The sequence below is a fragment of the Rhinoderma darwinii genome, chromosome 10 (assembly GCF_050947455.1).
Source record: "Rhinoderma darwinii isolate aRhiDar2 chromosome 10, aRhiDar2.hap1, whole genome shotgun sequence".
Lineage (NCBI taxonomy): Eukaryota > Metazoa > Chordata > Amphibia > Anura > Rhinodermatidae > Rhinoderma > Rhinoderma darwinii.
The window spans coordinates 100,354,404-100,368,157 of record NC_134696.1 but is presented as its reverse complement, the minus strand read 5'-3'; the positions used below and the strand labels follow the sequence as shown (position 1 = coordinate 100,368,157).

At 43.4% G+C, this 13,754-nt stretch overlaps 1 protein-coding gene across 1 annotated transcript; it reads right to left on the bottom strand.

Moving 5' to 3' along the window:
• Positions 1–2,185: 2,185 nt before the first annotated feature.
• LOC142661632 (uncharacterized) lies at positions 2,186–10,857 on the bottom strand. The gene is made up of 5 exons (XM_075839053.1): positions 10,748–10,857; positions 8,576–8,695; positions 6,701–6,847; positions 6,173–6,316; positions 2,186–4,702 (listed from the first exon to the last, which is right to left on the bottom strand). Exons 1-5 carry the CDS (start codon positions 10,800–10,802, stop codon positions 4,509–4,511), a joined length of 660 nt encoding a protein of 219 aa, XP_075695168.1. The 5' UTR covers positions 10,803–10,857; the 3' UTR covers positions 2,186–4,508.
• Positions 10,858–13,754: the final 2,897 nt, after the last annotated feature.

Genomic DNA, 13,754 nt, shown 5'->3' with positions numbered 1-13,754 from the left:
CAACCACATTGCTTTATGCTGCAAAATTTGAGAATACACACTCGCTCTACTGAGTTCACAGAATCCCCCCTCCTTTATCCTGACTAGTGCCGGGAGAAACGAGGGGATTGAACGTTCAAACCTCCTACACTGTGTGTCGCCATTTTTTGAGCGAACACACAGTGTAGTAGGTTTACATACAGTAATAATCACACACTAAAACACGAACATACATAGAAATAACTTACCTGCTCCTGCCGCCGCCGCTCCCTCCGGTCCGTCCGCTCCGTCTGCTCCCTCCGCTCCAAGTGCTTGCATCAGAACACAAGTCCGGAAGCTGCGACCGGAAGTAGTCATCTTACTGTCCGGCCGCGGCTTCCGGTCCACAAGAAAATGGCGCCGGACATCGCTCGGCCGAAGACGTTCAATTTGGACTGTGTGGGAGCGGCGCATGCGCCGTTCCGACACAGACGGCGTACAGCATAGTGAATGGAACGGGTCCCGTTCGCATTCACTATGGGGCTGTATGTGCCGTATTCCATGTCTGTATGTGTCGTTAATCGACACATACAGAGATGAAAAAAAAAATGGCAGCCCCCATAGACAAGAAAAAGTTAAAAAAAAAAAAAAGTAAAACACAAACACAAATAAATAAACTTTTTTTTAATAAAACACTAAAAGCAAATTTATCTAAAAATTTTTTTTTCTCGACACCCTTCCTTTAACTGATCACTCACTCAATAATCCTTGATGAAATCCGGATTATTAGCTTCACTGAGAGATCTGCTACCCATAGAAGTCTATGGGGAGGGGGAGGAAGAGGAAACAATAGCAGGAGATTAGCAGCTATGGTATCGCACATACACAGCATACAGAAGAGATCCTGCTCCCCTAACACATACAAACACACACGCACACGCACACACACACACACACACACACACACACACACACACACACACACACACACACACCGCATGGAAGACATTATACAGCAGTAAGAAGCAGTGTAGCTGTGACTCCAGCATTGAGGTTAGATAGTAAAACACTTAAAAGATGCTGCAGCAGCTTCTTTTGTGTGTCTGTGCCTTTCTCTGTCTCTCTCTCTCTCTTTCTCTATCTTTCTCACTCTGCTACTCCCCTTCCATCTCCACAGACATCTATGGGCAGCTGTAACCTCAGCTGTCAGTGAAGCTGCTAATCCATCTCCTCTCTGCTGTTTGGATTTTATCAGTGAATTCTGAGTAAGGGAGAAGCTAAGGAGGCAGGGAGGGGGTAGAGGGGGGTTGCAGAAGAGGAAAGGAGTTTGATGAGTGGAGAAGCATTTATCTGTAATTAGATATATTGCAAAGTTTCTTATCGTTTCATGTACTATTGATTTATGAAATGTTATTTATAGTCGGAGGTACATTTTAATTAGATGTCAGTCTGTAGAAAAGGAATAGTGTGTTCAATGTTATACAAATGTTTTCCTTTAAGCCTCATTGGAGGCACACACTTTCTTTCTGTATTGTTGGTACGTATAGACAGTGCAGCAGGGGGTGTATGCTTTATGGTAGCTGCAATGAATAGGAGTTATAGGGAACTTGTCACGAGGTTTTGGAATCACCAACATATTGTTATGCGGCTGTGGAGTTTAGTTTACCAAACATGTCCACGTCCTTGCGCGTGTGTCCCTGATGCCGCTGGACTCATCTTCCAGACTCTTCTCAGTAAGTTGTAAGAACTTTTACTAACTATTGCCGGAACATCAGGTTTGGAATACTAAACCGCAACTGCATAATAACAACCTAGTGACAGGTTCCCGTTAAGGTCAGAATAATGTGTATAGATTATTACAGTCTCCAGGAAGTAATGGAGTACAGTCTCTCCACCAGAGACCGTGGAACGACAGGGGAGCTGCATACAGAGCCTTATATGTTGTCATCTTCATTAAATATCCTTAATGGTAATTAGATGACTGCTGCCCCAGACCTCTAATTAGATCTCTTAAGACCCCGGCCTCTAATGATAATGGTATGACTATGCTGACTTCACGTTCTAATACTAATGAGATGACTCTGCTAATTCTGTTCCAGTCTACACAACAAAGCTGAAATGTGAGCTGCAGGAAACAGGAAATGTTAGGTCTTTTTATATTTAAAAAAAATACAGTTGTGGAAATACCATTTATTGTACAACATGGAGGATGAGACCATACAATTCCTTGTCCCTGTTCATTCAAACATTTATTGGTCATTTTATGGGATTACAATTAATTTTGTGTGGCAAATCTTTGGTTAAAGACAACCTGTCGGTTTGGGAGCCCTTAAAATAATGATATCAGTGTGATACCCTAATAAAAGTATACTAACGGGTGAAACTACACCCACTGAACAGACCCCAAAGTACCAAACAGACGGTGAAAACAAAGCACTTCCTGTTTCTGTGGAGTCTCAGCAAGCATCACATGACCTCTATCAGTGCTGCTTATTGGCTAAGAAGGATCATGTGATACTGTCTATGACTCAAGATGGAGTCCTGGAGATTAAAGGTACAAGCTTCCACAATATACAGTAACAGTGAATATAGACAGGACGTAGTCTTCATAATAAGCAGGGAAAATAAAAACAAACATGAAAAATTATATACAAGGAACTATCAAAAATCTAGTTGAAAGCTCCTTTAATATGCGTTGCAAAAGTTTAGGTTGTGGGCTGAGAAGAAATTTGAAGCCTATGTCCCTATGACAACACTTCCTGTCCCTGTGCTATGGCAGCTCTGCGTTAACAAAGGAACATTGTGTCTAATAGTTACCAATCAGATCTGTTTTTGTTACCATTGTTATACAAAAAAATACAAAAAAATAATACTGCATCCTGATTGGTTGCTATTTGGCAGATGGAGTTCACTAGTTTATTGGTGTACTAACAATACCCAACATCGGCTACTCTCAAACTTGCAAACACTCCTGGAAAAAGGGGGAGATCCCTCGGATTTCCAGAAGAGCCGACGAATCTACCGCATGCCGGGTCCTTCAAAATATACTCGCCTCTCCCTGTTCCTGCAGTCCTCTCCGCTCCCGGAGCCCTGGCAGACGGTATTGGGACGTTATCTGCGGTGGCACCCGGGTGTGGAGAGGACTACAGGAACAAGGAGAGGTGAGTATCTGCACGTCTGGTCTGTATTTATTTAGGGGGGTCTGTATTTACTGGGTCAGGGGTCTGCATTTATTTAGGGGTCTTTATTTGCTTACAGGGACTGGGGTCTTTATTAGTTATGGGGATCTGTATTTATTTTGGGGTGTGTTGAAGGGTCATATACACTATTTATGATCCAAATGCAGTAGTTTGGGGGCGTGTTCTATAGAAATGGGCGGAGATAAGCAAATAATCTCCCTGAGGCCCCTTCTCAAAAGTTGGCAAGTATGCTGCTCCTTTAAAAAGCTACCCCTGATCATTCGATTGAGGGTCCATTGAAAACTGGCGACTGATGAAGAGGTGCTGAGGGTTTATTTTTTGATATATCAGAGAAGGATAAGAAGCTGCGGACAGTGGAGATCTAGAAGAATGCGCTCAACTCTACACATTTATATCAATTCTCTTAAAGAGACAGCGTTAATGGGGTTTTACACTGGGCGATTATCGGGCAAACGATCGTTCATAAAACCCTCGTTGGCAATAATTGTCCTGGGCAGCGACCAGCAGATAAATAAGCAAACGCTCGATCATCTGCTGACCGTATCGTTTTCAAAAAATGAAATATTATCGTTGTCGGCCGCACATCTCCCGGTGTAAAAGGGAGACGCGCTCCTGACATGATGATAATGTATGTGGATGAGCGATCAGAGTAACGATCGCTTGTCTCCATCCATAGCTCCTTGTGACAAGAGCAAACGAGCGCCGATCAACGATCCGTCTCGTTGATCGGCGCTCGCTGGATCGGCCAAAATCGGTCAGTGTAATAGGGCCTCTACTCACAACTGATAATATGGTCAAGACGTTTTACAAACAAAAAAAGTTCTGCTCTTTACCCTGGGAGGAGCTTTTTATTGTGCTCATTATCGCCCCCTGTTGAGTAATGTATTTTTTAAGATCTACTTAGGCTTTGTTCACATCTGCGTCAGGGTTCCGTCGAATCTTTCCGCCGGGGGAACTCATGAACGGAATCCCGACGCAGATGTGAACAAAGGTAATTGGTTCAAAATAAATGCTTCATGGTTTTCAAGATCTCTGCTTGCTGTCATTTAATAGAATCCTTCATGGCTTACTCGCAGGGGATACAAAAAAAAATCAGTCCAGGTCACGTGACGCTACAAGACACAGCTCTGATACACACACTGTAACCAGCCCTCCACCTGTGTGTCCATCACATGACCAGGACAGATTTGTATCCCCTGAGAATAAACAATGAAAGTTCCAAGTGTATGACAGCAAGCAGAGATCTTGAAAACCGTACGAAATAGATACAGAAACTTTATTTATTAAACCCGGAATACCCCTTTAAAGAGCGCACATGGAACATTCGGACATATTGGTACATATGAAGGTTTAATAAATGACTTTCATGATAAGAAAGGCAGTCAGCAGCAGGAGCGGGAGGCCGGGAGGTAGGTTATCATTCCCAGCGGAGCAAGTAAAGGAGAACTCTGTCGTCTGTCCTCCATATGGAATGACTCGGTCCTTTACTTCGCACCACTCTGGCGTGCCGCAACCACTTACAAACTCTGTGGATGACGTTTGCCCTGTAAAAAGAAGTTAATGTCACATCATTCCGATATAAATGCAGATTATGTACTTAAAGGGGGTTTCCACTTTTATGTTAATGCAGAATAATCACTGTAGAATGAAAAGATCTGCAACTTTTTATTGACCCTGCGTTTTAGTCACCATTAGTCACTATTATTCAAGATGTCGGTTTGCTGTCAGTGAATGGAAACATTCTTGTTTACATCCAGAAGATAAAAAATTGTTCTGTTGATGTCCAACTGACACAGGTGCATGATTTGTTACAGTATATCGGAGCTCTCTCTTGTAACAAGCTTTGCAGCTGTGTCAGTTGGACATGATCAGGACGGGTTTTCACGAGATCTAGAAAATGGTGAGAAATGAAAACGCATAATATGTTATCAAAATAGTATTTCCAAACCAATAGGCAGCACAACACAGACTCCAATACAGTGAAAAAAGGTTTATTCCCCCAGCTGAGGTGTGTATTATGATGTTCTGCAGCAGCTGAGGTGGGTATTATAATGATCTGCAGCAGCTGAGGTGGGTATGTATTATGATGTTCTGCAGCAGCTGAGGTGTATGATAATGTTCTACTGCAGCTGATCGGTGTATTATAATGTTCTGCAGCAGCGCTGGTGTGTATTATGAGGTTCTGCAGCAACTGAGGTGCGTCTTATATTGTTCTGCAGAAGCTGAGGTGTGTATTATAATTGTCTGCAGCAGTGGTGGTGTGTGTTATGCTGTTCTGCAGCAGCTTAGGTGTGTATTATGATGTTCTGCAGCAGCTGAGGTGCGCGTTATGAGGTTCTGCAGCAGTAGTGGTGTGTATTATAAGGTTTAGTAGCAGCTGAGGTGTATTATGAGGTTCTGCAGCAGCTGAGGTGTGTATTATGAGGTTCTGCAGCAGCTGAGATGTTTATTATGAGGTTCTGCAGCAGCTGTGGTGTGTATTATGAGGTTCTTCAGCAGCTGAGGTGTGTATTATGAGGTTCTGCAGCAGCTGAGGTGTGTATTATGAGGTTCTGCAGCAGCTGAGGTGTGTATTATGAGGTTCTGCAGCAGCTGAGGTGTGTATTATGAGGTTCTGCAGCAGCTGAGATGTTTATTATGAGGTTCTGTAGCAGCTGTGGTGTGTATTATGAGGTTCTTCAGCAGCTGTGGTGTGTATTATGAGGTTCTGCAGCAGCTGAGGTGTGTATTATGAGGTTCTGCAGCAGCTGAGGTGTGTATTATGAGGTTCTGCAGCGGCTGAGGTGTGTATTATGAGGTTATGCAGCAGCTGAGGTGTGTATTATGAGGTTCTGCAGCAGCTGAGATGTTTATTATGAGGTTATTCAGCAGCTGAGGTGTGTATTATGAGGTTCTGCAGCAGCTGAGGTGTGTATTATGAGGTTCTGCAGCAGCTGTGGTGTGAAGTATTATGGACTATAGTTTACAAAAAGGTATTTTGAGTAATTTAAAATGAAAATACGGTGTATTTGTACCTGTTTTAGTCATGGTGGTCATTGAGACACATTTCTTTTCATCCCCAGTGCAGTCTATATTGGCGCTTGATTCACAAGACGTCCCCTTCTCAGTGCTGCAAGCTTTACAGGAAACGCCGTTCTTTTCCGTTTTTTTTGTTGGGACTTTAGAAGGAATATAAAGAATATAATATTGTGTAACACAGTCATTGACCGCCCAGGGCTCTATTCTGTGGCTGAATGACTTGGCTATATTAACCCCAAATGCAAAAATCATCTAAACATATAAAACATAGAAACCATTAATTTCAATAGAGAATACATTTCCCCTCTCCGATCAATATCGCTGATCTCCCTGGCGGTCGGGGTGGGGGATGTATATAAAGTTCAATCATTGTATAATAAAAAGTTCTTCAATTTGCTAATCCCTATCCCCAGAATTTTAGAGTAGCCCCACCTTGAGCCGTCTACAAATCATGGAGAAATGAACCCCTGCTTTCTCAGAAAGTTTTAATTTCTAGGTGTACTGTTCCTTTAAGAGGTACTTACCCTTTGGTGTTGGGGGGGAGCAGTTACTGGTGTGGCAACAAGTGGTGCTGATTATTCTTCCACCGAAATCTGTGGTCAGACTTCCAGAATAAGTGCACATATCATTTTTTCCACAATACTGTCTGGACAGCAAGATTTCTTTTCCATCTACAAATAGAATAAAGAGGAACATGTGACATAGAAGAAACAGATTTTACCGGGGCATAGGGGGCTGCAGAGGCGTAAGTTGAAATTTCTGGGCCAATGCAAAATTGATATCAGGAGCCCCACGTACCATAATACTGGAGACTTCTTATGTAACAGAGAAGGTCTTTGGCCCCTTCGGGCATAACGGCCAAGGGTTCGATTGCTACCTCTGCACCCTCTAAAGGTTTTACAGGGGGCTGTCGAGATGGCTATCAAACCCTGGCCATGGAGCCTGAGAAAGCCCAATTGCTATGACACATAAAAGTATTATAAATGGCCCATAATACCTTGCGGGCCCTGGTACAAAATGTGCATTGGGGTCCAGGAGCAACAAGTTATGTGTCTGGCAACAACTTTTGAGCCAAATGTATAAATTAGTCAATAAGGTCAGTGATGACCATGGCCGTTGGCCAACTAGATATGTGGAGTTGAGTTGCCCTCTCAACAATGGGCGAGTTTCCCGACCATATTTTAGAGACCCAACCGGCAATCAGCTGACATTGCTGTGGATGTTAAAGAGGCTCTGTCACCAGATTTTGCAACCCCTATCTGCTATTGCAGCAGATAGGCGCTGCAATGTAGATTACAGGAACGTTTTTATTTTTAAAAAACGAGCATTTTTGGCCAAGTTATGACCATTTTTGTATTTATGCAAATGAGGCTTGCAAAAGTCCAACTGGGCGTGTTTAAAGTAAAAGTACAACTGGGCGTGTATTATGTGTTACATCGGGGCGTTTTTACTACTTTTACTAGCTGGGCGATCTGATGAGAAGTATCATCCACTTCTCTTCAGAACGCCCAGCTTCTGGCAGTGCAGACACAGCCGTGTTCTCCAGAGATCAAGCTGTGACGTCACTCACTTCCTGCCCCAGGTCCTGCATCGTGTCGGACGAGCGAGGACACATCGGCACCAGAGGCTACAGATGATTCTGCAGCAGCATCGGCGTTAGCAGGTAAGTCAATGTAGCTACTTACCTGCAAACGCTGATGCTGCTGCAGAATCAACTGTAGCCTCTGGTGCCGATGTGGCCGACACGATGCAGGACCTGTGAGTGACGTCAAAGATCTGCACTGCCAGAAGCTGGGCGTTCTGAAGAGAAGTGGATGATACTTCTCGTCAGAACGCCTAGCTAGTAAAAGTAGTAAACACGCCCCGATGTACGCACATAATACACGCCCCGATGTACGCACATAATACACGCCCAGTTGGACTTTTACTTTAAACACACCCACTTGGACTTTTGCAAGCCTCATTTGCATAAATACAAAAATGGTCATAACTTGGCCAAAAATGCTCGTTTTTAAAAAAATAAAAACGTTACTGTAATCTACATTGCAGCGCCTATCTGCTGCAATAGCAGATAGGGGTTGCAAAATCTGGTGACAGAGCCTCTTTAAGTCAGGCCACACATTTCCTCTGCAGCGGCCACTGCTGGAGAAATGTAGTATTACATGGTGGTCGCTAAAATAAAAGGGTGACCATGTAATATGCGGCTGGGCTGAGTCCTCCAGAGTGGGAGCTTCTCATGCATAGTGCCACTCCACTCTCCCTGATTGAGTGGTCCCAAGTGTGGAATTCACCTCTACGGTGTCCGTATTCCCTAATAGTTATACGGACAGGTGTTACCTTTATGAGACAACCTCTACTGAATATTACAATATTATTTACAGTTATGTTTTATGGCTTACCTTTAGTGTCATTCTCTAATGTTGCGACACAGACATTAAAATCTGGAGGACAAGTTACTATGCTTCCTTGGCAGGGTTTGCCACCTACTCCAAAACATTCTAAACATGACAGAGAAAAGCCTGAAATATATAAATGATGAGGATTAAGACAATATAATTTCAGAGATCAACATTGGTTTTAATTCCCCATACTTGGGGCTTCTTAACCCCCCTGTCCTATAAACTATTATGTTTTAGAATGTTTAAAAAAATGGTTTACTTGCAATACCCAATTTGACCACATGGTGTGCTGTTACATGTAAACATGACCTTCAACAACTTAAAAAATACAAAAGTCCAGGCAAAACTGAACAGTTTATGCAACACAGATTTTACGCCAACTTCAAGGACTGAGGGGGCAGTGCATGACACGGATTCAAAGAACATCAAAAAGAGAATCCTTGTATGATGCACTACCCCAGTCACCCTGCACTAGGCATAGTTTTCCCTGCACTGTTTCTTTGAATTATTTTAAGATGTTCATGGTCATATTTACATGTAACAGCTCACCGTGTGGTCAAGAGTGGTATTGCAAATAAAACATATTTGAGATTTGTTTTAAACAATTTTCTAAACTGCCACCTAGTGGTGACAATTACAATTTTATACTCCGAATAACACAAATAAATACAGTGAAATTGAAGTCCATGAGTCATTCTTTTCCATCAATTTGCTAGAATTACTATTTAGATGTTTCCTAGTTACTTCATATTCTGAGATAGTGGGGGTGACAACCCATATGACTGTAATTGACACTCCCACTGGGGCTGTCACATAGCTAAACCTGCAATCACTATATAATTAGAAACAATAGCACCAGGAAAGTTGGGTAACAACCCCTGGGGCAACTATAATGAAACCCATATTGTTAAGCTTTGATACGTTTTTTTTTATTATCGATGTATTTAAAGAAGTTGTCCCATTTGTGCAACTCCCCCTATAGATAAGAACCTGCTGGAAATCAGCTAATTCAGTGTGGCAGTTTAATCTCCCCTTGCGATCATCTGTTAATTTCAAACAGGCTCACATTTCTCCTGCAGTGGCCACTACAGGCAAAATATGGTATTACATGGTATTCATTCAAATGAATGGCTGACCATATAAAGCATTATTGTGCAGAATCATTCAAAGCAGGAGAATAGCATTTGTAGCAGCTCTGGGTCATAGAGGGATATCCTGAGCAGGGGACCCTCTTCTACGATGTCCTAATAGGGCTCATGGAAAGCGGTTGCCAACCCCTTCAACCCATACTTGATCGAGTTGTATGAGATTTTAGAACAGGCTCTGATTTCTCTCCTGAAACAGCGCCCCTTTTGTCCATAGGTTGTGATTGGTATTTCAACTTAACAAAACTCACTTTTTTAACCCTTTAAATTGACAGTAAATTGGTAAAGACTGGTATCTCGATTGGGCTCCTCCTAATAATATGAGAGTAGCCGAGTAATGTCTTGTTTCATCTCACCCCTCTACTCTGCCTGCATAGCTTATACTGTATAGCAATTAGTAACGGATTGCTTTCCACTGTAAATAGGGTTTTGGCCATAGAGGGGATGACATTCCTCTGCTAGAGTTACTTGCCAGTGTTTCTAAATTTAATCCACGCTCTAGAAGAATAACGGGGGCTCGGATTTTAGAGTTAACCAGTGAGAGACTGCGCAGAATAAAGAACCAACTGATGTGTCAGATTTTCCTTAAATTTAAGCCAAGTCGTAGACAAAAATGGAAAGGAACGTTTTTGTTTTTTTCTTAAGGGGTGGAACTTTCTAGCTCCTAAGATCCAAGTACGGAATAACCTTCTAAAAATGTCGCAAAACTTGTATAGAAAAAAAATGTTGCTTAATGAAATGCAAAAGATCATGAAAATAAATGCCGATCTTTTATTTTTTATCAAGTTAAATAAAAAGTTTTCGAATTTATCCGTTTTTTTGCAACTTTTTTTTACAAGTTGTTAACTTGTTGCCAAATCAACTACATCGTTAGTTTTGCCAAATCAACTACTAGATTTTTAGATTTTTGAGAAAAGTTTAAATACAATGTAGATACAATTAAATTATTTCAACTTTTTGATTTTAGGTTTTTGATTTAAAATAAATAAATAGAAAAATTCAGACATCGAGTTAAATAGTTACTTACTTGTAGTTACCAGGGTGGAGAGGATGAAGGAAAGCAGGAGTGCGGTGCTGTCCATGATTCCAGGAGGATTATATGAGAACAACTGCGCGACCCACAGCAGACGTCTGTTATTTCTTTTTTTTTTTTTCAGAAACCAGGGCGTTGGTTTCCCAAAATGACTCAGATGTGTCTACTGTATGTGTGTCTTAGTCTTCTTATAGTCAAAAAGGAAACTCAAAGAAATACAAATAATTTCATTTGTTTCCTGTGCAGAGTGATGACTCACAGAGTTGATATAATGCAGGAGGTCTATCTGCAGTCCCATGTAAAAGTGCATTATGAGATAAAGATGCGTTGAATAAAATAACAAACTCAGCTCTGCTACATCTGTATTTCTTGGAACTCACCTAATAATTCGGAATTTGGTTTTGGAGGCACAGAGTTAGTAGTAAATTAAGGTACATGTAATAAATATATAAGTACTGAGCTACCTGACAGTATCCAAAGGCTGGGATTGCTAGTACTGGTCACTGATCACATACAAGTCACCCGAAAAAAACATACTAAGAGCACCTGTAGCTGTTAGATAACACTAAGATAGTACCCACCGGAATATAGCTGGCGCTAGTGACGGAGGACCTGAGCCTGCACATAAGTTGTATATATAGTGATTAAGGTCGTGGTGGTGGTATCTTGTATATAATCCAGAGGGATAGAAGAGTTGAGGAGTAGGTACTGTCATGGAGGGTTTGCCAGGACCGATGGCATCCTACATGCAGTCAGTTCACAGAACAACTTCGTAAAAAAAGAAGTAATATATCACTTCCTGAAGCATTTTACAAGCTAATATTTCCCACTTCCCCTTAACATTTCAAAAAAAGCTTCAAAAATACATCTGAAAATACACTTTGAAAAATCAAAAACACTTTGAACATATGATCTGTCCACAAAGCCTCACTTCCCCCACAGCCAGGTCTCTGCATAGTAATTCTTTGTTAACTGCAGAGGAGCCAATAGAAACAGCTTTCTGCTCTGCTTGTCAGGGAAGGAGCAGAGTCTCTGCAGTAGCATGGCGGTATAACGGAGGACACTACTTCTATTACTTCTTGTCAGTAAAGGAGCATCTTCTCAGGTTGTAGCAGTAGCATGGCAATATAGCTCAGGAGACTCCTTCTTCTCAGCTTGTCAGGGAAGGAGCAGAGCCTCTGCAGTAACATGGCAGTATACAGTGGCGTAACTACCGCTATAGCAGCCGTAGCGGCTGCTACGGGGCCCGCGGCTTGAGGGGGCCCGTGTCGCCCACCGGCACGGGGCCCCACCATGGCCGGAGGCTCCGCTAGCTGCCGCTATGGCTGCTACAGCGTGACGCCACTTAACACTACGGCAGAGCAGGGAGGTATCTCCCCGCTCTGCCATTAAAGGGGTTGTTCCTACATAAGACATGCATCCCCTATCCACAGGATCTCCACAGGACAGGGGATACATGTGTGATTGCTGGCAGCGATAGGGAGAACGAGGGACTGAAAGTCCCCTGAAGTTCTCCATCACAAACCTCAGACTTCCGGGGTCTGTGTCGGCAGCTCCGTAGAAATGAATGGAGCGCCGGTTGCGCTTGTGCGCATGCGTGACCAGTGCTCCTTTCATTTTTCTTGAGCTGCGCAGACGCCGAAAGTGAGAGGTTAGTCATGGAGAACTTCGGGGGACTTTCGTTCTCCCTATCGCTGCCAGCGATCACACATGTATCCCCTATACTGTGGATAGGGGATACATGTCTTTTGTAGGACACACTATAGGTCAGATTTTTTTTGGGGGTTGGGGCTGCATGGCGTTACCTACAGGGGGGCTGTATAGCGTTACCTACAGGGGGGGCTGTATGGCGTTACCTACAGGCGGGGGGCTGTATAGCGTTACATACAGGGGGGGCTGTATGGCACTACCTACAGGGGGGCTGTATGGTGTTCTCTACAGGGGGGCTGTATGGCGTTACCTAAAGAGGTTGGTTCTGTATGGTGTTACCTACGGGGGGCTGTATGGCGTTACCTACAGGGGGGTCTGTATCGCGTTATCTACAGGGGGAGCTGTATGGCGTTACCTACAGGGGGGTCTGTATATCGTTAGCTACAGAGGGGGCTGTATGGCGTTATCTACAGGGGGGCTGTATGATGTTATCTACAGAGGGGGCTGCATGGCGTTATCTACAGAGGGGGCTGCATGGCGTTATCTACAGGGTGGACTGTACGGCGTTATCTACAGGGGGATGTATGATGTTATCTACAGAGGGAGCTGTATGGCGTTATCTACAGGGGGGGCTGTATGGCGTTATCTACAGGGGGGCTGTATGATGTTATCTACAGAGGGGGCTGTATGGCGTTATCTACAGGGGGCTGTATGGCGTTATCTACAGGGGGGCTGTATGATGTTATCTACAGAGGGGGCTGTATGGCGTTATCTACAGGGGGGCTGTATGGCGTTATCTACAGGGGGGCTGTAAAAAAGGGACTATCTACAAGGGGGGGGGGTTGTGTGACACCCATGGGAGGGGGGGGCCCCAGTCAAAGGTTTTCTATGGGGCCCAGTCTTTCCTAGTTATGCCCCTGGCAGTATAACTGAGGAGACTCCTTCTTCCTTGCTTGTCAGGGAAGGAGCAGATTCTCTACAGTAGCATGACAATATAGCTCAGGAGTCTCCTTCTCAGCTTGTCAGGGAAGGAGCAGAGCCTTTGCAGTAACATGGCAGTATAAGTGAGGAGACTCCTTCCTGCTTGTCAGGGAAGGAGCAGATTTTCTACAGCAATATGGCAGTATAACTGAGGAGACTCCTTCTTCCTTCTTGTCAGGGAAGGATCAGATTCTCTACAGTAGCATGGGGGTATAGATGAGGATACTCCTTTATAACTTGTCAGGGAAGGAGCGAAACCTCTACAGTAACATGGCAGTATAACTAAGGAGACTCATTCTCCCTGCTTGTCAGGGAAGGAACAAAGTCCCTGCAGTGGCATGCCGGTATAGCGTAGAATACTCCTTATACT